Source organism: Triticum urartu, chromosome 3 (assembly GCF_003073215.2).
Source record: "Triticum urartu cultivar G1812 chromosome 3, Tu2.1, whole genome shotgun sequence".
In the NCBI taxonomy this organism is placed as follows: domain Eukaryota; kingdom Viridiplantae; phylum Streptophyta; class Magnoliopsida; order Poales; family Poaceae; genus Triticum; species Triticum urartu.
In genome coordinates, this window is record NC_053024.1 from 481789628 (window position 1) to 481815188 (window position 25561).

Below are 25561 nucleotides of genomic sequence, written 5' to 3' on the forward strand. Positions count from 1 at the left end.
CTTATAGAAAAGAACTTGCATGACATATTTTGTCCTACCCTCCCATGGCAGCGGGGTCCTATTGGAAAGTAAGGTATATTAAGGCCTCCTTTTAATAGAGTACCAGACCAAAGCATTAACACATAGTGAATACATGAACTCCTCAAACTGCGGTCATCACCGGTAATGGTCCCGATTATTGTCACTTCGGGGTTAACGGACCATAACACATAATAGGTGACTATAGACTTGCAAGATAGGATCAAGAACTCACATATATTCATGAAAACATAATAGGTTCAGATCTAAAATCATGGCACTCGGGCCCTAGTGACAAGCATTAAGCATAGCAAAGTCATAGCAACATCAATCTTAGAACATAGTGGATACTAGGGATCAAACCCTAACAAAACTAACTCAATTATATGATAAATCTCATCCAACCCATCACCGTCCAGCAAGCCTATGATGGAATTGCTCACGCACGGTGGTGAGCATCATGAAATTGGTGATGGAGGAAGGTTGATGATGACGATGGCGACGGATTCCCCTCTCCGGAGCCCCGAACGGACTCCAGATCAGCCCTCCCGAGAGAGTTTAGGGCTTGGAGGCGGCCCCGTATCGTAAAACGTGATGAATCCTTCTCTCTAATTTTTTTATCCCCGAACACGAATATATGGAGTTGGAGTTGAGGTCGGTGGAGCGTCAGGGGGCCCAAGAGGCAGGGGGCGCGCCCAGGGGGGTAGGCGCGCCCCCCACCCTCGTGGACAGGGTGTTGGCCCCTGACGTGGATTCTTCTTCCAGTATTTTTTATATATTTCAAAAATAATCTCCGTTGATTTTCAGGTCATTCCGAGAAAATTTATTTCTGCACAAAAATAACACCATGGCAATTCTGCTGAAAATAGTGTCAGTCCAGGTTAGTTCCTTTCAAATCATGCAAGTTAGAGTCCAAAACAAGGGCAAAAGTGTTTGGCAAAGTAGATACGATGGAGACGTATCAGTGGTAAGCAGTATGACTATTATCACCCACAACTCTTTGTGTTCTACTCGTGTGTATAACATCTACGCATAGATCTGGCTCGGATGCCACTGTTGGGGAACGTAGTAATTCAAAAAAATTCCTAGGATCACGCAAGATCTAACTAGGAGATGCATAGCAACGAGAGGGGAGAGTGTGTCCACGTACCCTCGTAGACCAAAAGCAGAAGTGTTTAGTAACGAGGTTGATATAGTCGAACGTCTTCACGATCCAACCGATCCAAGTACCAAACGTATGGCACCTCCGTGTTCAGCAAACATTCAGCACGATGACATCCCTTGAGCTCTTGATCCAGTTTAGGACGATGGAGAGTTCCATCAGCATGACGGCGTGGCGACGGTGACGATGAAGTTACCGGCGCAGGGCTTCACCTAAGCACTACGAAGATATGACCGAGGTGTTGAACTATGGAGGGGGCACCGAACACGGCTAAGAGATTGTCTGTTGTGTCTTTGGGGTGCCCCCACCTCCGTATATAAAGGGGGAGGAGGAGTTGGCTGGCCAAAGGGGGCACACCATGGGGGAGTCCTACTTGGACTCCTAGTCCAAGTAGGATTCGCCCCCGCCCCCTCCTTCCTTCCACCGGAGAGGAAAAGGGGAAGGAAGAGAGAGGGAGAAGGAAAGAGGGGGGCCGCCCCCTCCCCTTGTCCAATTCGGTTTGGGCAAGGGGAGGGCGCTCTCCTCCTCACGTGGCCTTTCTCCTCTCCTCCAATATGGCCCAATAGGCCCGATACTTCCTGATGTCTACTACACAACCTTCTTCTTGTAGACATTGTTGGGCCTCCAAGTGCAGAGGTTTGTAGGACAGTAGCAAATTTCCCTCAAGTGGATGACCTAAGGTTTATCAATCCGTAGGAGGCGTAGGATGAAGATGGTCTCTCTCAAGCAACCCTGCAACCAAATAACAAAGAGTCTCTTGTGTCCCCAACACACCCAATACAATGGTAAATTGTATAGGTGCACTAGTTCGGCGAAGAGATGGTGATACAAGTGCAATATGGATAGTAGATAATAGTTTTTGTAATATGAAAATATAAAAACAGCAAGGTAGCAAATGATAAAAGTGAGCATAAACGGTATTGCAATGATAGGAAACAAGGCCTAGGGTTCATACTTTCACTAGTGTAAGTTCCCTCAACAATAATAACATAATTGGATCACATAACTATCCCTGAACATGCAACAAAGAGTCACTCCAAAGTCACTAATAGCGGAGAACGAACGAAGAGATTATGGTAAGGTACGAAACCACCTCAAAGTTATTATTTCCAATCAATCCATTGGGCTATTCCTATAAGTGTCACAAACATCCCTAGAGTTCGTACTAGAGTAACACCTTAAGACACAAATCAATCAAAACCCTGATGTCACCTAGATACTCCAATGTCACCTCAAGTATCCATGGGTATGATTATACGATATGCGTCACACAATCTCAGATTCATCTATTCAACCAACACAAAGGACCTCAAAGAGTGCCCCAAAGTTCTACCGGAGAATCACGATGAAAACGTGTGCCAACCCCTATGCATAGGTTCATGGGCGGAACCCGCAAGTTGATCACCAAAACATACATCAAGTGAATCACGTGGTATCCCATTGTCACCACAGATACGCACGGCAAGACATACATCAAGTGTTCTCAAATCTTTAAAGACTCAATCCGATAAGATAACTTCAAAGGGGAAACTCAATCCATTACAAGAGAGTAGAGGGGGAGGATAAACATAAGATCCAACTATAATAGCAAAGCTCGTGATACATCAAGATCGTGCCAAATCAAGAACACGAGAGAGAGAGAGAGATCAAACACATAGCTACTGGTACATACCCTCAGCCCCGAGGGAGAACTACTCCCTCCTCGTCATGGAGAGCGCCGGGATGATGAAGATGGCCACCGGAGAAGGATTCCCCCTCCGGCAGGGTGCCGGAACAGGTCTAGATTGGTTTTCGGTGGCTACAGAGGCTTTTGGCGGCGGAACTCCTGATCTATTGTCTGTTCTGGAAGTTTTAGGGTACGTGAGTATATATGGGTGCAGGAAGTACGTCGGTGGAGCTTCGGGGGCCCCACGAGGCAAGGGGCGCGCCCTAGGGAGGCGCCCCCCACCCTCGTGAGCACCTCCCTTGGCTCTTGACGTGGGGTCCAAGTCCACCCGGTAGCTTTCCTTCCAAAAATAACTTCTCCAGTTGATTTCGTTCCGTTTCGACTCCGTTTGATATTCCTTTTCTTCAAAACACTGAAATAGGCAAAAAAACAACAATTATGGGCTGGGCCTCCGGTTAATAGGTTAGTCCCAAAAAATAATATAAAAGCGGATAATAAAGCCCAATGTTGCCCAAAACAGTAGATAACATGGCATGGAGCAATCAAAAATTATAGATACGTTGGAGACGTATCACTCCCCCCCCCCCGGGGGGGGGGGGTCCAATAACCCCTCGGTACTCCGGTAAAATATCGGAATCACTCGGAACCATTCTGATGTCCGAATATAACCTTCCAATATATGAATCTTTACCTCTCGACCATTTCGAGACTCCTTGTCATGTCCGTGATCTCATCCAGGACTCCAAACAAACTTCGGTCATCAAATCACATAACTCATAATACAAATCGTCATCGAACGTTAAGCGTGCGGACCCTATGGGTTCGAGAACTATGTAGACATGACCGAGACACATCTCTGGTCAATAACCATTAGCGGAACTTGGATGCTCATATTGGCTCCTACATATTCTACGAAGATCTTTATCGGTCAAACCGCATAACAACATACGTTATTCCCTTTGTCATCGGTATGTTACTTGCCCGAGATTCGATCATCGGTATCATCATACCTAGTTCAATCTCGTTACCAGAAAGTCTCTTTACTCGTTCAGTAATGCATCATCCCGTGACTAACTCATTAGTCACATTGCTTGCAAGGCTTATAGTGATGTGCATTACCGAGAGGGCCCAGAGATACTTCTCTGATACACGGAGTGGCAAATCCTAATCTCGATCTATGCCAACTCAACAAACACCATCAGAGACACCTGTAGAGCATCTTTATAATCACCCAGTTACGTTGTGACGTTTGATAGCACACAAGATGTTCCTTCGGTATTCGGGAGTTGCATAATCTCATAGTTAGAGGAATATGTATAAGTCATGAAGAAAGCAATATCAATAAAACAAAACGATCATTATGCTAGGCTAACGGATGGGTCTTGTCCATCACATCATTCTCTAATGATGTGATCCCGTTCATCAAATGACAACACATGTCTATGGTCAGGAAACTTAACCATCTTTGATTAACGAGCTAGTCAAGTAGAGGCATACTAGGGACACTCTGTTTGTCTATGTATTCACACATGTACTAAGTTTCCAGTTAATACAATTCTAGCATGAATAATAAACATTTATCACGATATAAGGAAATATAAATAACAATTTTATTATTGCCTCTAGGGCATATTTCCTTCAGTATAAACCTTCTCCATTCATGTTCTTTTGTAAACCAAGTCCAAGAAGACCTTTGCCATTGCTCATGCAACTAGGAACAGAAACCTTGCATTGAAGGACGAGAAAGAGGTTGCGCAACCATCAAGAGTGGAAGATGTTGTTGAAGAAAGTTGTTATGAAAAAGATGACACCTCGTGCGCGACAAATGACTTTGTGAAAGACTTGGCTCTTTTGGTCAAGAAATATCCGGGCACCATGACGAACAAGGGGAAGAACCTCAATGGAAAATCCTTTGGAAGGAGAAACTGTTACAATTGTGATAGGCCAAGACACTTTTGTGCATGATTTCCCATATGAGGGACGTGAAGAAAAATCCGAGAAGCTTGTGCCCATGAAGAAGAAATTCTCCAAGTTCACCAAGAGGAATGAAGACTAGGCTCTTGTTCATGAGGAGTACATGTCCGGAGGTGAAGATGATGGTGATGATGCATGATCGTGTGGGCACAGACGCCATTCCCGTGCATGTGATTGCCTCCTCCTCCACCACCAGCCTCTTCGACTCCCACAATGAGGACAAGCCCTTCTCTCATCGTCACCTCATGGCTAAAGAGGTAAAAACACATTGCAAATCTCCAAAACACACTTTGCACACTTCCGATGTCTGATGTGAGGTGTTGGAGGATGAGCGTGATGATAGTGTGGATAATGATGAGGAATCCTTAATGGCTTTCATGAAAACTCTTCATGGTGAGGCTTGTGCTCGTTTTGGCGATCTCCTTAAGTCACTCGCCGAACGCGATGACTTTACTGAGAATGCTGAAAACCTTTCATAGGGAAAAAAAGAGAGACCAGAACTTCTTGAGCACGAACTACATGAAGAGAGTGCCATGGGAGTATCACTTGAAGAAGCCATGTCTTCCAACCAAATTGATTTTGTTAAAACTAATGATGACTTGCAAATTGCATTTGAGAACAAAGTTTCCCTTAAGGTTAAAAATGAAAGCCTTCTAGTTACTCACACAAGACTTGTTGAGGAATATGAGCTCCTTGTGAAAAGTTCCAAGGTTGTCAAAGGTGACCTCATTGCCCTCACCGAGTCTTATGTTTAACTTAAAGCTACTACCATTAAGGCTCTTACTTATGTCCCGCGTATTAAGTTACATGATGATCCGTGTGTCGCTAATCTGTCCTTGAGTGACCTCTATGCTAGAGGAAAATAGGCCGTTGAAAGCCAATTTGAGAATGGTATTGTATCTTGCATTCAAGGCTAAAAGGAAAATTATGTTTGGTCCGTCTTCTTGAAACAAAATGAACAAGAAGAGAACAAAAGGAAGAAGATCGGTCCAACTCCTCCGCCCCAACAAGAGATAGTCTTTGTGCCGGTTATGATTCGCATTTCGGTCAATTCCATGTGATCGTCTTTAAGAGGAGCAATCTCAAATTGGTGTTTGCTTGGCATGTTGAAGACAATCTTTACATGGTTGATTTCTCAAAAGAGGAAACTCGTCTTAAAATATGTCTTGTAGATGTGCATGCTCTAGGCAATGCAACCAAAAGACCGATCTGATGAAAGAGACTAGGCAGCACATTATACGTCAACACTTCTCCTCACGTGTGGCTCCCTCGGGCCTAAACATGAACCGAAAATGGGCTGCAATTTAATTGCGCCAGCCGGGTCTTGAACTCAAGACCTCTTGTCTCTGATACCATATAGAAGTGCACGCTCTAACCAATGCAACTAAAAGACCGATCTGATGAAAGAGACTAGACAACACATTATACGTCAACATGTCTAATGACCAAAGCCGATGTGGGGTGGCTATGAGACCGACGGCTAGCCCACGTTGGCATGAGAAATTTACAAGCTCTTAAAGGGTAGCATATCCCCCGGCCGGTGCGTGCCCCGGTACACTGCGTGGGTGACGCTCTTGGCCAGCGCACCGCTTTAATGCCGGATCCAGTACGAGAAAAAAAAGGTTCAGATTAATGCGCGGACTGATGCAAGACTATGTTGAATGATAAAACACGTAAAACCCGCATAATTCAGCCAGATGAGACGGCTTGAGGGTCCGTGTTAAAGATGCCCTTAGAACCCAACGAAGCATTGCAGATTGCAGCTGATGCCATATTGCCATTCTCTCCCTGTACTGAACCAACAAAAACTGTTTATAAACAGTGTCCAGGATTTTTATTTCTTTCTTTTGCATAGTGTCAAGGATGGCGGCCGCCAAGTTGCATGTATGCTGGCCACGGAGGGGCCGGGCCAGCCTCCAGTATGGGGCTCCAAAGAAGGCAGATGGGCAGGTGTGGGATGAGGGGAGGGGCGTGGCCTTCACATGAAGTGTGGACCAGGCCAGCCAAGTGCATTCCCCCCTGGCCCCTGCTCTGAAACAATTTGCAGCTGCTGGCCTGTCTCGTGCTCACCGCTGACAATTGCCCGCTGCTTTCCTTCCAATTCATTTCCGCCTCCTGCTCTTGTTTCTTTCTCTCTCCGTCTCTAGGGCTTATCTCTCTCTATATCTTGGAGTATTTTTCTATGCACTGCTCGAATAATGCAGAGACGCGCGCATGGGCCTCTTGTCTTTTAGGTCGTTTTTTGTAGCAGGGATGGGGTGGGATGGGGGGGCGAGATTCTATCTGCGATTTGGCTGTTGGTTTTTTGCCAATTGTGTTGTGTTCCAGATAAGGGCCAGGCCGATGAGAAAACAAGATAACTTAGCTGTCCCCTCCAAAGCCACTTGTTTGTCTTAGCTTGTCTATATCTATCTATCTAATCTATCTGGCCTATGTGCTAAACTGCTTGTGCAGGTGGCTGGTGGTCTCATCAACTTCTACCTCGCTCCATCTCCCCCTCGTTAAAATTTACCCGAGTATACACACTGGCATTTTTTTCTCGTAATAGTTACAAAGGAAATAATCGGTGCGTTCTCTGCTGAGCTCATTATCTCAAGTAGCATAGCTCGCATGATAAACAATTGCATTTAGCACCGATGCACGTGTTTACACGTCATTATACATCTGTACGTGAGAGAGAGAGAGAGGCGAGGAAACGGAAACTGCTGGAAGGGGTGAGGTGTAGAGGCAGCTGCATGATTTGGACGGAAGTGAAAGGGATAATTAGGCGCCGCTGATGGAGCACCTCGATTTTCTTGCGCGCTGACGGATTCTTTCTCTTTCTCTTGGCGGGAGCGCCGACGGGCAGTGAAGCAACCGACAACATCATCAGGTGATAAGCTGCCTTCCGTTGGCCTTTCTATATCCATCCATCCACGGAAGCGCGAGTTTTCCTTCAAAACAAAAAAATAAATAACAGTGGGGGTAAATATCATTCTACAGTTTAGGTCTTCTTTGCTTTAGAGGAATTTCATAGGAATTCTAGAGGATAGGATTCTTATAGGATTTTTTCCCTTAGAGCCCTTTGGTTCATAGGAATGGATTCCTATTCCTATATAGGATTGGTTCCTATCCTTCACATTTCATAGGAAAATAAAAAAGAGTCTAGACTCAATGGAAAAATTCCTTTGGGGTCAACCAAATGACATCTTGTTTCCTATTCCTATTCATAGATTTGAGATACATGTCATCTCATTTCCTACAAGATTCCTATTTTTATAATAATTCTATCCTATGAACCAAAAGATGTCTTAGAAGCCAGAAAATTGTCCAATGGTATTAGTATATACTGGTACTGCTACCATGCAACAAAAAAAAAAGTTACTCTACTCCTATTGTATAGTAGTACCACTACTAGTGCGGAGTACACGTAAACAAAAAGTACTCCGTAATAAAAATCTGGCACCACGTAACCGTCCTTATCTCACAGTGCCCACGGCCATGGCCATGCATATGCCGTGTCTTTCCGTGACTCTCGTTGTACTACCACTGCCGCTTAATTAAGCACGACGAGACGAGACGATCCGGCTGAGTCTCTCTTCTTCTTCTTTTGTCACGGCGCGTCGACAAGGGTTTCCTCCAGCTCAGCTGCAGATGGAGCCAAACGTACGTTGCAAATGGTGAATATAGTAGTATCGCTGCAAAATGATGCTATGATCACGCCGTCGTGGACGGGTGGAGGGTTAGATCGGGCGGGAAAAGGCGCGTATGTACTCCTCGTCTGCACTGCACGCCCTCCCCAGAAAACAAAAGGCACGCGATATTCCTAACACATCTTTTTGTAATCTTCAGTTAACTAATCCAGCTATGTGTGTGTGGCTAGCTTTCACTCGGCCCGGTGCTCGCATCGCATCGCATGCATGCTCGATAAACACATGCGGCAGGACGTCGCTCACACTTGCAAGCTTCGGTTTCACATCACATTCACATCCACGCGATCCACCTGAGCGTTTTGCTTGGTAACAAATCGACCCAGCTGCAGGCAGGGGCGCTGACGTGGCGGTGGTTAAGCGTGCAGTACAAATACACCAATATATGTAAGCTAAAGTGGTAGGGCGATCAACGCATGTGAAGGCTGGCCGGCTGGCCGGAAGAACGAGATAGAAAACGTGGGCTCTTTCCGCCATCGTCGGTAGACGGTATCATTAGGCGCATATTTAGCCCGCCCGCGATTTGGTTTGTTTAGGACACCAAGGCCTTTTGACCGGGTGCGGGTGGTTGGGGTTGGAGGGGAGGAGCCCCCTGCAGCCCTGCCGCGCCATTTGTTTTTGTTGTATCATCTCATCTCTACCTGCACGCATGTGAAGATTATTTTCCACAGGTGTGAACACTGATCACGGACGAGCTAATGGGGTCTTATAAATCTGCCCACGCTGACGCTGGTATCAGCAGGCAGCGGCCACTAGTTAACGGCCTTTTCTGTTGCGTGGATCGGTTCGCGAATCACTTGTGTCATAAAGCTTCCTAAACAATGCGTCGCTGTTTCCCTGTATTTTGACCAGAGGAGCTGAGCTCGGCTGGTTTCCAGGCCGGTCTGTCAAAGTCGTCTCGTTGGCTGAAGCACGCATGCTCTGACTTGACTTGTAACCATCGCCATAAGCTCAGTTTTGGGACGACGAGATTCAACATTCAAGCACTGGACAGCTACATACACATACTCCTGTATTAAGCGTAGACTTTAGGGTGGAGCCTATGCTCTCTCTGCCTGCCAGATGCATCTCACCGGAAGCACCATGGACATGTGTACCGTCGCTCACCTATTACGTTACAGTGTGCGTACTGCTGGTACGTACTATGCCATCAGTGATCTCCAACAGTGTATCAGCGACCGATGATGGCAAGAGGGGGCGAGCAACAGCGTAAAGCACGTACGTGACAACCTTAATCATCTGAGCCGAGGTACGGCCCACACTCCACAGTGGAATGACAGGAACCCATCACAGGCACAGCGCAGGGTTAGGGTTCTCTTCTCCTGGCTGGGCGTCATATTTTCCTCGTGAAGGGAGTTAAGGCCGACAAGTGAGCCAGCCAGCCAGCCGTATAGGGCCTACGTGTACGTTGTCGCACCGCACCGTCACAGTTTGTACTGCGCCTCTTGTCTAGTTGCGTAAGTGTTCCTGCTGCCTATTAGTGCCCGTGCTTTTGATCACAGTGCAGTGCAAGCAATGTAGGCTCGTCATGTCTGGGTGCTTCCGGCTTGCCACTCATGTGCAGTGCAGTAGTCTCTCTTTAAAAGCTAAGCTTGCTACCTCTGCCGCGTTCGTTTTTGTCGGCGCAAACTTTGTTTTGCAAGCCACGCTCGCTTTGTTAAGCTAACACAAGACAAGTGGTACTCCAAGCCTAACATCCAAAATGCCTTGTGAACTCGACGAGCATACGGCTACAAAGCCTACAATGCACATCAACCTACTTGGAACTTAAAAAACTATCAAGATAGAATAAAACTATACTACCGACGGGTGCATGCACTGGTTATAGGGCTAGACTAGAGGGCTAGAGCAGAAACGTGCCCTACAACCCATCACAGGCACGGCACATCCGCGTGTTCTGTCTAGACGCGCTGATAACATTATTTTTCGGTGTTGCTAAAACATCTGCAGTTGTTTTAAAATTTCTTCCGATCAGCGTTATTTTATGATGATAACCCCTTGGTGGGGTGGTGCCGTCGTGGGCTGTCTGTCTTGTCATTCAACCGCTTCTCCAATCCCAGCCCGCGTGCAAAGAAACTGATGCTGATGCAGAGCAAGCTCACAGAAGAAATGGAAACAAGACAGCAACCCGTGCAAGCAATGTAGTATGGCAATGTCAACGATGTAATAATCGGGACATAGGCTAGCTTTCACCTTGCCATTTGCTTGCTCTGTATGGCTATGGCTCAGGAATTCTTTCCAACAAAAAATTTGTGCTCTTAGCTGAAATACGAGCATATCAGTCTGTCGGTTCAGAGGGAGTTAGTCAGTCAAAAACAATGCACCAACAAGAGCCCATCCCACCGAAGATCGCACGAAGAGACAACCTCGATCGCCTACGTATGTGGGCACTCGGCGGCCAGGGTTGGCGACCATAGCAGCACCTCGGACACCAGTGGCATGGGTGCACGGCATGGCAACGAGCTCGAGATCGGCCCCAGGCCTCGATGACAACCACCTGGGGTTGAAAAACATAATGCGGCTATGCCAGCCGTGCTTATTACAAACATAAGAGTTACGGAAAAACATAATGTGACAACATAACACATTGCCACAAGTGCAGGTCTCCTCTGAATTCAAGTTACCACAAACTGCAGATCAATCTCCAAGTCATTCAAGAAAAGGTACAGGTCTCCTCTGAATATACAACTCTAAATCTGAGAACATAGCACATAACAAGTAGACAGGCAGGCATCATGATAAGCGCAATGCTCCAGTCCCGCAAACATAGCGTTGTGCAGAACATGATAAAGCATATGCAACCACCTACGACGCAAACTGCGATCCTGAAGTAGTCACTCACTGCTTCCAGGTGCGCCCAAGATCAATCCGACCTCACCTGCCAGAACAGACACCATATTAGCACAAGCTAATCATAAGCGATTTCTCAGAAAGAGGCGAGAGAGTGCTCTGTATTACAGGAGATGCAGAGCGGGATAAGCTCCTGCTCCGAGGGCTTCTGCTCACGGATTTTCCAGAAACCTGCAAAAGAGTTCCATTAGCTTCTTCGAACAAGTGGCTCGAGTAAAGATTCTGCCAACAGATTGTCGAGATTTACCGAAGAAACAGGAGACCGAGATCTTGACAGTGACCTGCAAAATGTTTCAGAAACCAAGTTCATTACTCAGAAGTGTTGTGTAATCCAAAATTAACACCAAAACCAACCTGACAACCATACCCATCCTCTATGGAATATAACAGGCTAAGTAGATTATACGAGAGCGATATCACAGTGCATATTTATGCATTTGGCTCTTTATACCTATCATCAGATGTGACTACTGAATATGAAACTGAACATAGAAAGTAACCAAGACATACATCCGCATTTGTCATGCCAACCTCTTTGCATGTACACTTGCCCCATAAAACCATTTGCCCTTCATCCTTCTCTATCCAGTTGTTAATGCTAACCTCTTAGCTCCCGCAAAAAAAAAAATGCCAACCTCTTAGCAAACTTGCCCCAGAAAATGATTGACAAACAACATTTCCCATTCATCTTCTCTACAGTAGAATGCAAGATTAACTAACTCAAAACTTAAAGTTTAATGAAAACAAGGGCCTTTTAGTGATTATATGAAATTTAAGCCAAGAATTAATATCATTTAAAGAATACCACAAGACCCACTCCACATATCCTTACTATCAGGACCATCTTGCTGCTAGGACTTGTTGCTCACTGGCCATACGTGCTGATAATCCAGCTCTACTATCCATAGTTCCAAACCATCATGCTGAACTCAACGCATCCAATTTTCTATGGAAGCAGTCCCCAGATCGCCGCATGGCCAGATCTAGGAAAAACAAAAGAAAACCTTAAATGCCGCAAGGTTAACTAGCCAGCTCTGCATGTTTCATCATTCATTGGAACATAGAAAAACGATGGAGTCCGAGCTAACAGTGAAAAGAGATAGATTCTCTACAAGATTTAAACAAACTAGCTATATAATCTTGAGGAGAAGCAGAGATACCCTCTCTGTTCCCAAATATAAGTCGTGTTGGCATTTCAATTTAAACTGCCAAAACATCTTATATTTAGAAACAGAGGTAGTACATCAAAACAACCATTCGAAGACCTATTTCTGTTTTTGTAACCAAAGAAATGACATGCATGCAAAAACGGAGTTCAAGTAATTCGATCCTTTCAGGTGTATCACGTTGTATATCAAGATCAAATTTGTTCCTATTTCTTCCAAAAGCGAAATCACTGGTACTACTAACAGAAAAACTTGCAGCTATTTATATATACAGAATGACAAACCTTTCATCCACAGGTAAGGGTGATCGAGAGACAGATCTAAGGAACAATGCACTCAAATATCAGTACTTGTCATGAAACTTGGTGTAAATACGAATGAAAGAAATTTAAGATACCTGCTATAGCTGCGACTTCTTGAGTAAGAGAGGCTACGGCTCCTGCTTCTTGATCTAGCATCATACTGCCTCACCTATAATAAAATAACAACAGATTCATGCTAGTGTAAAATCAAATGGACATGCAGATGCCATCTTAACTACTGTTGAACTATCAGTGAAAAAGAAGTAAACCCATACCCTGATATATGCCCTTGAAAATGCATTTCTGAACTCTGTATCATCAAGCTTCCTAATCTGCAAAATTGCAGTGATAAGAGAGGTATATACCAACTAAAACAAGAACAAACCACACATCCCCAAGGTGCCCTCTTAGCAGATCCTCTCCAACAGCAATCGATGATAGAGAATAGTTTCACAAGAACTTTATCACTAAAAAAAAGCGGAGTGTAGAGATGATATGACAACCTACCGCATATTTCATGTCATCGTAGTTTGTATAATCCACAACTCCAACGGTTGCTGCAACACAAACAAAATACAATTGTCATCAATAGGGAATGCATCATGCTAAACCGTGATTCTGATTTCCAAAGGACAGTGCAATTACAATTCAGGCAGCTGAGCCGAGCAATTAGCTCCTCAAATTTCTAGTGCGCACACTGCTATAATGTCGATATAATTGGAAGCATTGTCACTAACCTCCGCCCTCGCGGTATACATCAGAAAAACAGACATCGCCAGCCCGGCGCATATGGTCCTGAATAAGTAACTTAAGCAATGTAAGTAAATAAAGAAGAACAGACATCGCCAACCAAACTCAATGGACACCAAACTCAAAATGTATAAACAGAAGTTGTGCACAATTCCTGTACCTTGAGATCTTGCCATGACGCTGACGAAGGTAGACCATCAACCATAACTGTGTGGCTCACAACAAGAAAAGAAAAATGAGAATTCCCATCCGGACATATCAATCAACTCATTAACAAGACAGAAGTACAAACCTCGGAACTCAGAGCGCCTAGAAACACCTCCACGGCGTCCATTGCTAAAGCTGCTTGGGCGATCATACGAGTAAGATTGAGCTCTTCCACCATGAGCTAATTCCACCTGAGAGATGAACTTTTCAAACAACAGGCACAAGAAAGCAGTCTTTGCTTTGAACCAAAAAAGGCAACACGCAGTACATGCATACCCGCAGCCTGCAGCCGTCAAAGTCATACCCATCACGGCCATAAATTGCATCATCAGCATCACGGGGATCCTCAAACTAAAGAAGATCATTCTTTGTTAGCATCCAATAATTAGTTATATAAAAAATGAAAACTTAGTTAAGAGAGTAAGTTTAATGCCAAAATAAGAACAATGAGGCTTCTATCATGAATTCTGAGTATAAACCTCTACATGACCATGACAGAATACTGACCTCAACAAAAGCGTAACCAGGAGGCCTTGGAGGAATCTTCAAGTCAATATCGACAATACAGCCATACTGCATAATGATACATAAAATTAAGGCATGAATAAATCTGTTTTAATTCCTTACAATGCGATGTACATGAGGTGCAACCTATATCATACTAGTTTCCTTACTATGTACAAGTTAAACTGAAAAATGGTCAAGAACTTCATCAGTTTGTGCTATAGCCAATTATCTTTACATAATTGCCAAAGCCACAAGAAAAGCTAGTGCAAGAATCATTACACAAAATTGAATATTTACCTTGTAAAAGAGATCCTCAACCTCCCTCTCACGAATGTCCCCAGGGAGATTGCCTACATAAATGGTGCAGCTGTTGCGCCTGCCCATTGTTTCTGCAGTTAAATAAAATAAAATAAAGGTCATACAGCCTATACATGAATATGTAGATGTTCTTTTATGCAAAACATACTACTACTAGCTAGAATGGTGCAGATAAGCATTAGAAGCACAAGCTGGTATAGCAATAGAAGAAAATAAAATTGCCGCCTAAGTAATTGACAGGAAAGAAAGCAGGAAGACAAATTTCATACTCATGTATTTCCAGAATATTATATGTCTACCAGATTTTGCCGATTTAACTACAGAATAGATAATACAACTATCAGAATCAGAGTGCGACCTCAGCTTCCGTCGTCTATCTTCTCACTACAGGAATTAGTGCTAGTAAAAACTTCAGAATTGTTCAACAGACTCTGGACAGTTGGACAGAACACCTTGTTAAAACCTAATCCAAATCTCACATGAGCATGATACCCAAAAGGCCAAAACCGATCTCAATGGTCACCATTCGGAGGGAAATTTGCCCAATCTTGGAACGCCACTACGCACTACCAAGGTTTTCTCTGCTCGAGAATAAGATTTCACGGTATCTGTAACGCTCCATGGCGTAGATGAAACGAACTCCAGAACAGAAACGCTGGATACGATCAGCCCCTCATCGCGATTCACAAAAGGTGCAAATTTTATCTGTGCCTGCGGCACAAAACAGAGGTGGAAGGAGGACGAACCGCGGATTTCTAATCGCGAAAAAAACTTGCCACCGCCTGTAGAACGACGGGAAAAGCTGCCGAGAGATTCGGGCGGGGGCAAGCGCGGCGGAGACGGGAGAAACTGACGGAGAACTCAACTGGCAGGTGGCGATCGAAGAAATCAATCAATCAAGATGGACAAATGTTCCGAGGTTTTCGGCTGAAGTAGCTGCGGGGCAGAGAGGTAGGGCCGGCGGGTCGAGAAGCTTCGGGACTCCGCAGGCGACGCCGCGTGGAAATACCTCTACGCCAAAAGGTACGTATTGGTTTTCTCAACAACAGAAAAGAGTAAAATTCGTTCACGGTGACTTGTCCGGTGCGCGCAATTTAGTCGGTGATTTCACAAAGTGATAAACACGGCTAGATACCCGTAAAAAAACACGGCTAGATTAGGTGTCTATTTTTTACCACGTGGCACAGTTTGACTCGTGGTACACCACCACCTTAGTGATTAGGGGCCACAGTGATGCTTCGTGTTTTTTGGCGAGCGCTATCTTGGCCTGCCCACAGCAATAGGCAGGATCACCAGTGACACTTTCGTTTATATGGCTGAAAGGGCGCGCGCGCACATGCAGGGGTGGTCGGAGCGACTACTAACTTGTGCTGCGAGAGAAGCGCTCCTAAAATCCGTAATCCAAGCAATTCCTACCTTCAGCATGTCGTGTTTTCTCCTGATCAAGAAAGTATGTAAGACTCTGACATCAGGTATGGCAAAGTTCTTTTGGAGCAGTTCCATTGATCGGCGGTCTATGCATTGGATATCATGGGATAAACTAGCTACACCGAAATGCAAAGGTGGAATGGGCTTTCGTGATCTCCTCCTGTTCAACCTAGCTCTTTTGGGGAAGCACGTATGGCGCTTTATGACTAACCCCAACACTCTATGCGCTCGGGTTTTGAAGGGCCGTTACTTTCCAGATTGTGAGTTTCAGCTCGCCACAGTACCAAAAGCCGCATCTGCTACTTGGCGAGCCATCATTGCCGGTCGAGAGGCCCTTGATGCTAGCCTTATCAAACGCGTGGGCACCGGTTCAACCATATCCATATGGGAGGACCGATGGATTCCTTCGACAGTATCTATGACTCCCATGCTGAGACCTCAAAATGCTTTTGTTCAGTTGGTTAGTGAGCCGATCGACACTGACAACTAGACATGGAAGACGGAGTTAGTACATGAGCTGTTTATCAGCCCTGATGCACAACCTATTCTGAACATACCTTTGCGCCAGGGGGTGGTGATGATTTTATGGCATGGGCACATGAAAAATCTGGCATCTACACAGTCAAATCAGCGTACCGGTCTCTAGTGAACAAAAAAGAGTGTTTTGCTCTCGAAGAAGGGACTGGTATCGGGTCTTCAACTGACAACGCAGAGCTATGGCGTGCCTTATGGAAACTCAATGTGATCCCTAAAGTTCGGGACTTCTACTGGCGAGTCTTGAGAGGCATTATTCCGGTGGAATGTACCTTGAAGCAGCGCCATATTCAGGAGCTCGGAAGATGCAAAATCTACATGGCCATGGATGAGGATTTAGCTCACGCACTCATTCACTGTTCGCATGCAAAGCAATTCTGGGTGCAAGCTCAACAGTTACTTGATTTCTCTCTACCGAAGCTACACCCAAGCACTTGGTCTCATGACATTTTATGTGACCAACTTTTCTCAGAGAAGAAGCAAGCGATCATAGTCACAGTGATGTGGGCGATCTGGCACTCTCGGAATCGTCTCACACATGATCAGGAGAAACTTGACCCGTCTACTTCTGTGAGATGCATTAAAGAAGATCTAGCGATCTTGGATATACCTCGGCCAGACCTAAAAATCTTGCCAGGTTATGGGTGGCGGTCCCCTGATGGAACGATCATCAAAATAAACACCGACACAGCAATTCATCTGGATGGCGGCAATGGTGGAGCAGGGGGGGGGGGGGGGGAGCGATCAGCTGGTCGCCTCTTGGGGGCATGGAGCAAACCCCTTGTGGGTGTCACGGACCCCCTTATAGCTGAAGCCATGTCTGTACGGGAAGGCGTGCGCTTTGCGAACCTCAGAGGATTTCAGGAGGTGATCATCGAAACCAATTGTCTGGAGGTCGTGGAACTCTGGAAGAATCGTCACAACTCCTTCGCGATTGTGGCACCGTTGTTTTATGAGATAGGAGAGCTAGCTACTGCTTTTTCTTATGTTGATTTTCTTCATGTAATCCGGTCAGCAAACTACCCAGCTCATCTCTGTGCCAAGCGTGCTTGCACACTGAGTATGACTGAAAGTTGGCTGGAAGAGACCCCTAGCTTCCTGATGAGTAGCCTGCTGGCTGACGATCCAGCGAATGCTTTTGTTTGAATAAAGCTCTCACTATTGCCTGCAAAAAAAGTGATGCTTCATGTTTAGTTTTATAGTAGTGTGTCATCTGGCTTGTTTTCTTTCTTTCCGGGAAAAGAAGCGATCTTGCGAGGAGAGGTTAGATTTCTTGTGCCGAGAAGTGCATGGATGAATCCGGATAAACCCATTTAAAAAAACACATTTCTAAATTTAAAAAAATCTGAAAAAAATTGCTCGAGTGTTCTATGTGCGTGCATAAAGTTTCATGGAAAAATAACTTTTTTTATGGCCTGTGCAAAAACGACAAAAAATATGCCGTGGGACACTATTTAGAAGCACTGCGATTTGCGTTTTTTGCCGAGGCAAAACAAAAAGACATTTTTTCATAAAATTGTACCGCGTACACACATTTCCGAACATGTATGGGTGTTGTTTTCTTTTGTTTTTTTTGACATTTCAAAACATGCTTAAAATGCATTTTTTGAAAAGTTGGTGCATATGCCCATGGGTTTAGATGGTGCCCTCTCTTCTTGTGCCGTCCTTTGGCGGCTCCCCTCCGCCGACAATCTTACTCTTGTCAGTCATGAGGGTCATCGAATCCCCGCGCACGGATCGTGTAGCTATTGATTTTAGTGCCCTAGTAGCTCAGGTTTTTGGACTGTTCGATGTTTTGCCTTTGGCAACGCCGATAACGGCGTCGAATAAAGGAGCTCCAGATCGTCCCTGATGAGGCTTTCTGCTCTATGGCCGGTGAAGGATTTGGGAATTAGTTTGTTCAAACGGGGATGGCGTGGGGGTGACGACATTCTTGTGGTGGACCTGTGTCCTAGGGTTCCGTCGTTGCGTCAGTGTTTGCTCCAGCGCTGGCCACTGTTGGGAGGTAGTCCAGAAGCAGATGCAAATAGTTGTCTGCGTCGGCGGCATCAAGAATGTGGTTGATCATGTGCTGGGTTTTGTGGTTGATGGCTGACGGGTATAGTTTCCTCCTCCGACGCTTTCAGTTGAGCAGGGGTGCCAGATCTGGAGATTAATGGCATGTCCAGGGTGCTTCTCCGTCTACATTCTTTCAACGTCAATGGTTTCACCATTAGTAAGCTAATTTGATGGTCTGAAAAGTTGTATCAACAATGGAGCAGCGTCAAACTCGGATGAAGAGGTGACCATTCACATTTTTCTTTGGTGATTGCTGTGGTGGTGCCAGAGGCAATCGACGGGTGTTGGAGTCAAGCTCAGGGAATTCTTCAGTCTTGACTGTAATTTTCTTTCTTGGTTGGTGCTCCTTTGTGCAAAGGCTAGCGTTCTGTTATCTTTTCAATTTTGTCAGGTCCATGTCTACGTGGCTTTCATCTTTTATCTTTATTATACGACTGAGATGTTGAAAATATGTCCTAGAGACAATAATAAAATGTTATTATTATTTCATGTTCATAATTAAGTTTATGTTTCGGTGCTATAGTTGTATTGGTTGTCGAATATGAGATTCGGAAGAAAACCCGATGCATGTGTGGAAACATGAACACCAATATGATCCTTAGTCACGCCTCTAAGACTAGCTCATGTATTGATGGTGTCTTCTTTTCCTGACATGAGCATTGTTATTAGATCAAGGATGCTATCAATAACGAGAACACATTGTTACCAAAACAATGGTTTTGGATAGACCCAAGTTATTAAATGCTGAGAGATGTTATCATTGTTTTCATATGACATGTTAACGTTTGCTTAGTTCATTGGAGCATGAGAATATAGTATGTCAACATAACATATGGTTACTTTGGGGTTACCGAATGTCACTCTGTAACTAGATGTGAATACAGGTGACTTGCGGATATACCGAAAACGTATGTCTCGGTATCAACAGTTCAAGATTGGGATTTGCTCCTCTCACGATAGAGAGATATTCTCTGGGCTCACTCAGTGTTACAGTATCATTATCGTCTCGTCAGACACTTGTGATGATGATCATGGGATACCGAAACACGAACAAGACTAAAGAGAACAAAAAGGTAACGAGGATAACAAGGATAGTGATCAAGGAGTTGATCACATGGACACCGATAATCTCACCTCGGGTTTTGTAAATGTATCGCGGAGCAAAGCTAATGGTAGTTGTAAACAAAGGTTCGCTCAAGAACTTCGTGAATATGCGGGAGTTAATAAGGGTGTCCAGATCCCGCTGTTAACTATTGACTAAAAAGTGTTCTAGGTCATGTCCGTTTATTTTCAAACTTGTAGGATCACACGCTTAATGGGTTCTAGTCCCGCTTATTGGAAAAATTAGACATGAGTTAAAAGAGTGCTGATAGAGTATTGGATAGTTCTGAAAGTGTTTTGGATGGTTCCAAAAGGGTTCCCGGAATTCCGGAAGGGTATAGTATGTTCTAGTTATATGGAAAGTTTTCAAGAGTCTTAGAATGGGTTCCGGAGTCATCCAAAAAATCTGGAATTTTATTCGTGGAAGAAAGTTGCGAAAGGACGTCATGAGATGACCACCCCTAGTGGCCCCCACAGGGCCCACATGGGGCGCCACATGCCTATCGTAGGCCTAAGGCCAATTTTTTTGACTATGTACTGCAAGTCTCTTTATTAAAACATAATACAGAGAATACAAGTAGTTACAACTTGAAAGTGCAACTATCCCTAGGTGGTTTTGGTAATTCATAACAACATATAGCTCATTGAGCTAATGCTATTCCAAGATGACTATTTCAGGAAAGCTCAATGATTGGCATGGCATGGATGTGAAAGTGGAACCCTCAAAATGCTAAGGACAAAGGATTGGCTCAAGCTCAAAAGCTCAAGACTCTTCATTTTATATTTTAGTGATCCAAGATCACATTGAGTCTTTAGGAAAAGCCAATACTATCAAGGAGGGATGAGGTGTTGCTTAATGAGCCTCTTGCTTCATGTGCTTAGTGATATGCTCCAAAACCCTCAACTACTTTCCCATATCCACATATGACCTAAACCCTAAGCCAAACTCGGTCCTACCGATTCTTCCTATCCGGCGCCACCGAGTTTTCACTTGTCATTAGCCACTGCCAAACCCTAGCAATTCGGTCCTACCGATAGGAATCTCGGTCTCACCGAGATGGGGTTGCAAACTCTCTGTTTCCCTTTCGTAACTTTTCGGTCCCACCGAAAGAGCGAATCGGTCCCACCGAGATTGCAATGTAAATTCAGTGTTTCCCCTTTGTAACTTTTCGGTCTCACCGAAAGAGCAAATCGGTCCCACCGAGTTTGCCTGACCAACTCTCTGGTTAGCTAATTACCAAATTCGGTCTCACCGAGTTTGTGTAATCGATCGCACCGAGATTACGTTATGCCCAAACCCTAACCATATCGGTCCTACCGAGTTGCATGTCAGTCCCACCGAAAATCTCTAACGGTCACTAGGTTTACATTTTCGGTTCGACCGAGTTTATTGATTCAGTCCCACCGAGATTGGAAAACTGTGTAACGGTTGGATTTTGTGTGGAGGCTATATATACCCCTCCACCTCCTCTTCATTCGTGGAGAGAGCCATCAGAACACACACACCATTCCAACTCATATGTTCTGAGAGAGAACCACCTACTCATGTGTTGAGACCAAGATATTCCATTCCTACCATATGAATCTTGATCTCTAGCCTTCCCAAGTTGCTTTCCACTCAAATCTTTTTTTCCACCAAATCCAAATCCTATGAGAGAGAGTTGAGTGTTGGGGAGACTATCATTTGAAGCACAAGAGCAAGGAGTTCATTACCTACACACCATTTGTTACTTCTTGGAGAGTGGTGTCTCCTAGATTGGCTAGGTGTCACTTGGGAGCCTCTGACAAGATTGTGGAGTTGAACCAAGGAGTTTGTAAGGGCAAGGAGATCGCCTACTTCGTGAAGATCTACCGCTAGTGAGGCAAGTCCTGTGTGGGCGATGGCCATGGTGGGATAGACAAGGTTGCTTCTTCGTGGACCCTTTGTGGGTGGTTTCTTCTTCGTGGACCCTTCGTGGGTGGAGCCCTGTGTGGACTCGCGCAATCGTTACCCTTCGTGGGTGGAGCCCTGTGTGGACTCGCGCAACCGTTACCCTTCGTGGGTTGAAGTCTCCATCAACGTGGATGTAGGATAGCACCACCTATCCGAACCACGGGAAAAACATCCGTGTCTCCAATTGCGTTTGAATTCTCCAAACCCTTCCCTTTACATTCTTGCAAGTTGCATGCTTTACTTTCCGCTGCCAATATACTCTTTGCATGCTTGCTTGAATTATGTGATGATTGCTTGACTTGTCCTAAATTAGCTAAAATCTGCCAAGAACTAAAATTGGGAAAAGGTTAAGTTTTTATTTGGTCAAGTAGTCTAATCACCCCCCTCTAGACATACTTTCGATCCTACACAACTACACAGGGAACATAAGAAAGATAACTTGCAGTGTTAAACTACCTACCACCTACGTAGTTATGGTAAAGAGGAAATCCAAGTAAGTAAAATGTCCTTGTATTTACAATTAATCCTATGTGTGAGGAGAGTTATGTCATGCAGAAAGTCATGCGTCCAGGTCTTGAACAATGGTGTTTCATTTATGAACACCTTTGCATTTTTTATAATCCAAATGTTGCGGTGGCGTTGGATGAATAGTGAGCGGTGGCGTTACCTCTGGATGAACATGACCCCGTGGTGTGGTGGAGGTCTGGATGAACAGTAGACGGTGGAGGGGTGTCCGTGGAGGGGTGGATGAACAGGACCCCGTGGTGTGGAGGGCTGGATGAACAGTAGACGGTGGAGGGGTGGTTGAACAGGACCCCGTGGTGTGGAGGGCTGGATGAACAGTAGACGGTGGAGGGGTGCCCATGGAGGGGTGGTTGAACAGGACCCCGTGGTGTGAGGGCTGGATGAATAGTAGACGGTGGAGGGGTGGTTGAACAGTAGCCGGTGGAGTAGCGCGCGGTGGAGGCTGGATGAACAGGAGCCCGTGGAGGCTGGATGAACAGGAGCCCGTGGAGGCTGGAGGAGGTCGACGATGGAGATGAACAATATCCCGTGGAGTCCCGTGTTGCGGTACGCCACACCCCTCCCGATGAACAGGACCCCCGTTTCGACCGTAGCGCTCCAACACAAGTCCGTTTCCTCCGTTTTGCGGTATGCCACACCACTCCCGATCAACAGGACCCCCGTTTCGATCGTAGGAGGTCCGTTTCCTCCGTTTTGCGGTACGCCAGACCCCTCCCGATGAACAGGATCCCGTTTCGAACGTGGCCGGTCGAACACAAGGCCGTTTCCTCCGTTCTGCGGTACGCCAGGCCTCGTTTCCATCGCCTGTTCCGTCCAAGCCCTCCCGATGAACACGACGCATTCTGTTGCCTCCCCATGAACACGGCGCATTCCGTTGCCTCCCCATGAACACGACGACGACGCTGTTTCTCCGTTCCGACCCAGCCATGTACACGAGCCCTGGCCGTACGTATGCGCGAGTAGTTGTTCGAGACCCCGCCCGTATGTACACATACATGGCCGTATTTTCTTTCTTCCACCCTGGCCGCTGTACGTACGTGTAAATGCTACGTGCGCGCCTCTACTACGACACGTGCGCGCCTCTACATCGACCAGTATGTACGTACACATTCGCGACCAGAATGACAACGCTACGTACGCTTCGACCAGGTGGGTCCCGACTGTCAGGCACTTCCTTGTCTACGAAGATGTAGCTGGTGGGTCCCAACAGTCAGGGGGCGAATGGTTTTTTTTGCCCGGACGCACTTCCTTGCGTGCGAAAATATAGCTGGTGGGTCCCAGCAGTCAGGGGGAAACATTTTTTTCACGAAATACAGTGGCCCGTCCGGTGGGTCCCAGCTGTCAGGTGGAGGAATCATTATTTTCCGCGTAATAAGGAGGCACTTCCTTGCTGCGGCCGTGGACCCAGCTGTCAGCCTCTCCACGTACAGTCCACGTCCGATGGAAGTCGTTCCTTGACCACGTTGACCACGCCGTGCCGAGAGCACCAGGGCGGTGGATGACGTCGAGGCCTAGGAAGGGGACGAGACGGAGGCAGGGAAGACTCAGAAGTTGTTTCCCACGCGGAGGAGAGTACGACTGTACGAGGGTTTACTGGTTCGTTTGCCGTTGCCGGAGAATAACAGCAGGTGTGGGTGAGTAGAGGGATGGCTAGGCCAGCGATGGGAGTACGGTCGGGCGGTGAGGCCTACGCGGCAACACAGCCGGCCGCGAGGCGGAGGGAGCAGGCAGTCCCGCTGGCGCTTGTTTGAGAGGCTGGAGCAGGAAGAGCAGAGATTGAAGAAGCACGATGGCCGTTGGATGGACATCCAACAGTCAGTGCTTGTGCGTCAACCTTTTTTTAGGAAAGCCTCAAATCTATGGAAAACAACATACATCCCATCTGCCATTATTTTTAATAATTTACAGCCCATTTGCTAATTCTTAAGGTTTTTTTGGAGCCCATATTCTTTTTGTTAGCATTACAGCCCATATTGTGGCAACGGTTAAAAAATTATACAAAATTTTGCATATTTCGGTGTGGTCTGAACTGTTTTTAATCCCGAAATTTCGACTCACATTCAAACTGATTTTAAAAATAAATGTATATCGATATAAAATCCAACAAATTCTCCACGCATAAAAATTAATGTAATTTAAAATCTTGAAATGAAAAAAAGATATTTGAAACTAATTGCCGGTTTGATGTGTTTTAAAAATGTACAACCCATTGCTTATTACTGATGGGCCATTTTCTCGGCCAGCCGAATGAAAGCTATCCTTGTCTTGAAAGATTTGCAGCCCAACAGGCCTGACAAAGTGACTTACTTGGCAAATCACAAAAAAAACTGGGCTGTGGCCGTGGACCCAGCTGTCAGCCTCTCCACGTACAGTACTCTTCCAATGGAAGTTGTTTCTTGACCACGTTGACCACGCCACGCGGAGAGCACCACGACGGTGGACGACGGCGAGGCCTAGGAAGGGGACGACGCGGCAGCGGAAGCCCGCGCGGAGAGGACTACGAGGGTTCACTGGTTCGGCTACGGTGTGAGGCTGCCGTCGCCGCAGGGCCTGGCCAGCGGTGGAAATTGTAGGGGGCGGTGAGGCCTCTGCGGCAGCACAGCCGGCCACGGGAGGCAGGAGCATATGGCACGACCGGCGCTGCTTTGGGCGGTTGGAGCAAGAAGACCAGAGGTTGAAGAAGCACTACGGCCGTTGGATGGACATCGTATGGTCACTGGAGCTAGAATCGTTCATATTGACTAAGTTGACAAAGCCCTTCATCCCCGTCAACTTAGTAGGCCCACAAGTCAGCCTCCCAGCAAGGTGGGTCCCAGCTAGCCGGGGGAGTGTTCATTTTTTTGTGCGTAATAAGGAGGCACTTCCGGTGGGTCCGAGCTGATAGCGGGGGGAATGTTTTCTCGCGAAATACGGTGGCCCGTCCAGTGGGTCCCAGCAGTCAGGGGGAAACAATTTTTTTTCGCAAAATACTGGTGGCCCGTCCGGTGGGTCCCCGCTGTTAGGTGGAGGAATAATTATTTTCCGCGTAATAAGGAGGCACTTCCTTGTGGCTGCCGTGGACCCAGCTGTCAGCCTCTCCACGTACAGTACTCTTCCGATGGAAGTCGGTCGTTGTCCACGTTGACCACGCTGCGCCGAGAGCACCAGGGCGGTGGAAGACGGCGAGGACTAGGAAGGGGACGACTCGGAGCCGGGGAAGACGCAGCAGTGGATGCCCACGCGAAGAGGAGTACGAGGGTTCACTTGTTCGGCTGCGGTGTGAGGCTGCTGTCGCCGCAGAATAACAGGGGGTGTGGGTGAGTAGAGGGATGGCCTGGCCAGCAGTGGGAGTAGTAGGGGGCGGTGAGGCCTCCGCGGCATCATAGCCGGCCAC

At 46.2% G+C, this 25561-nt stretch overlaps 1 protein-coding gene across 14 annotated transcripts; it reads right to left on the reverse strand.

Annotated features, from left to right (window-relative positions):
- Positions 1 to 11012: 11012 nt before the first annotated feature.
- LOC125544478 (serine/arginine-rich-splicing factor SR34-like) lies at positions 11013 to 15635 on the reverse strand. Of its 14 annotated transcripts, none has more exons than XR_007299506.1 (16): positions 15356 to 15626; positions 14589 to 14680; positions 14292 to 14357; positions 14061 to 14135; positions 13870 to 13975; positions 13738 to 13784; positions 13565 to 13622; positions 13335 to 13384; positions 13103 to 13159; positions 12923 to 12996; positions 12810 to 12845; positions 12192 to 12342; positions 11870 to 11964; positions 11607 to 11640; positions 11468 to 11530; positions 11013 to 11387 (listed from the first exon to the last, which is right to left on the reverse strand). XR_007299506.1 is itself a non-coding variant. In XM_048708189.1 (14 exons), the coding sequence occupies exons 2-14, from the start codon at positions 14673 to 14675 to the stop codon at positions 11373 to 11375; spliced, it is 768 nt and encodes a 255-aa protein (XP_048564146.1). In that variant the 5' UTR covers positions 14676 to 14680; positions 15476 to 15635; the 3' UTR covers positions 11013 to 11372. The 14 variants fall into 14 exon arrangements, 3 of the variants coding, with proteins under 3 accessions (XP_048564146.1, XP_048564145.1, XP_048564147.1); XR_007299505.1 differs by having other exon boundaries at positions 12165 to 12342; XR_007299499.1 differs by lacking the exons at positions 11870 to 11964; positions 12192 to 12342 and having other exon boundaries at positions 11013 to 11205; positions 11319 to 11387.
- Between the last annotated feature and the right edge of the window lie 9926 nt (positions 15636 to 25561).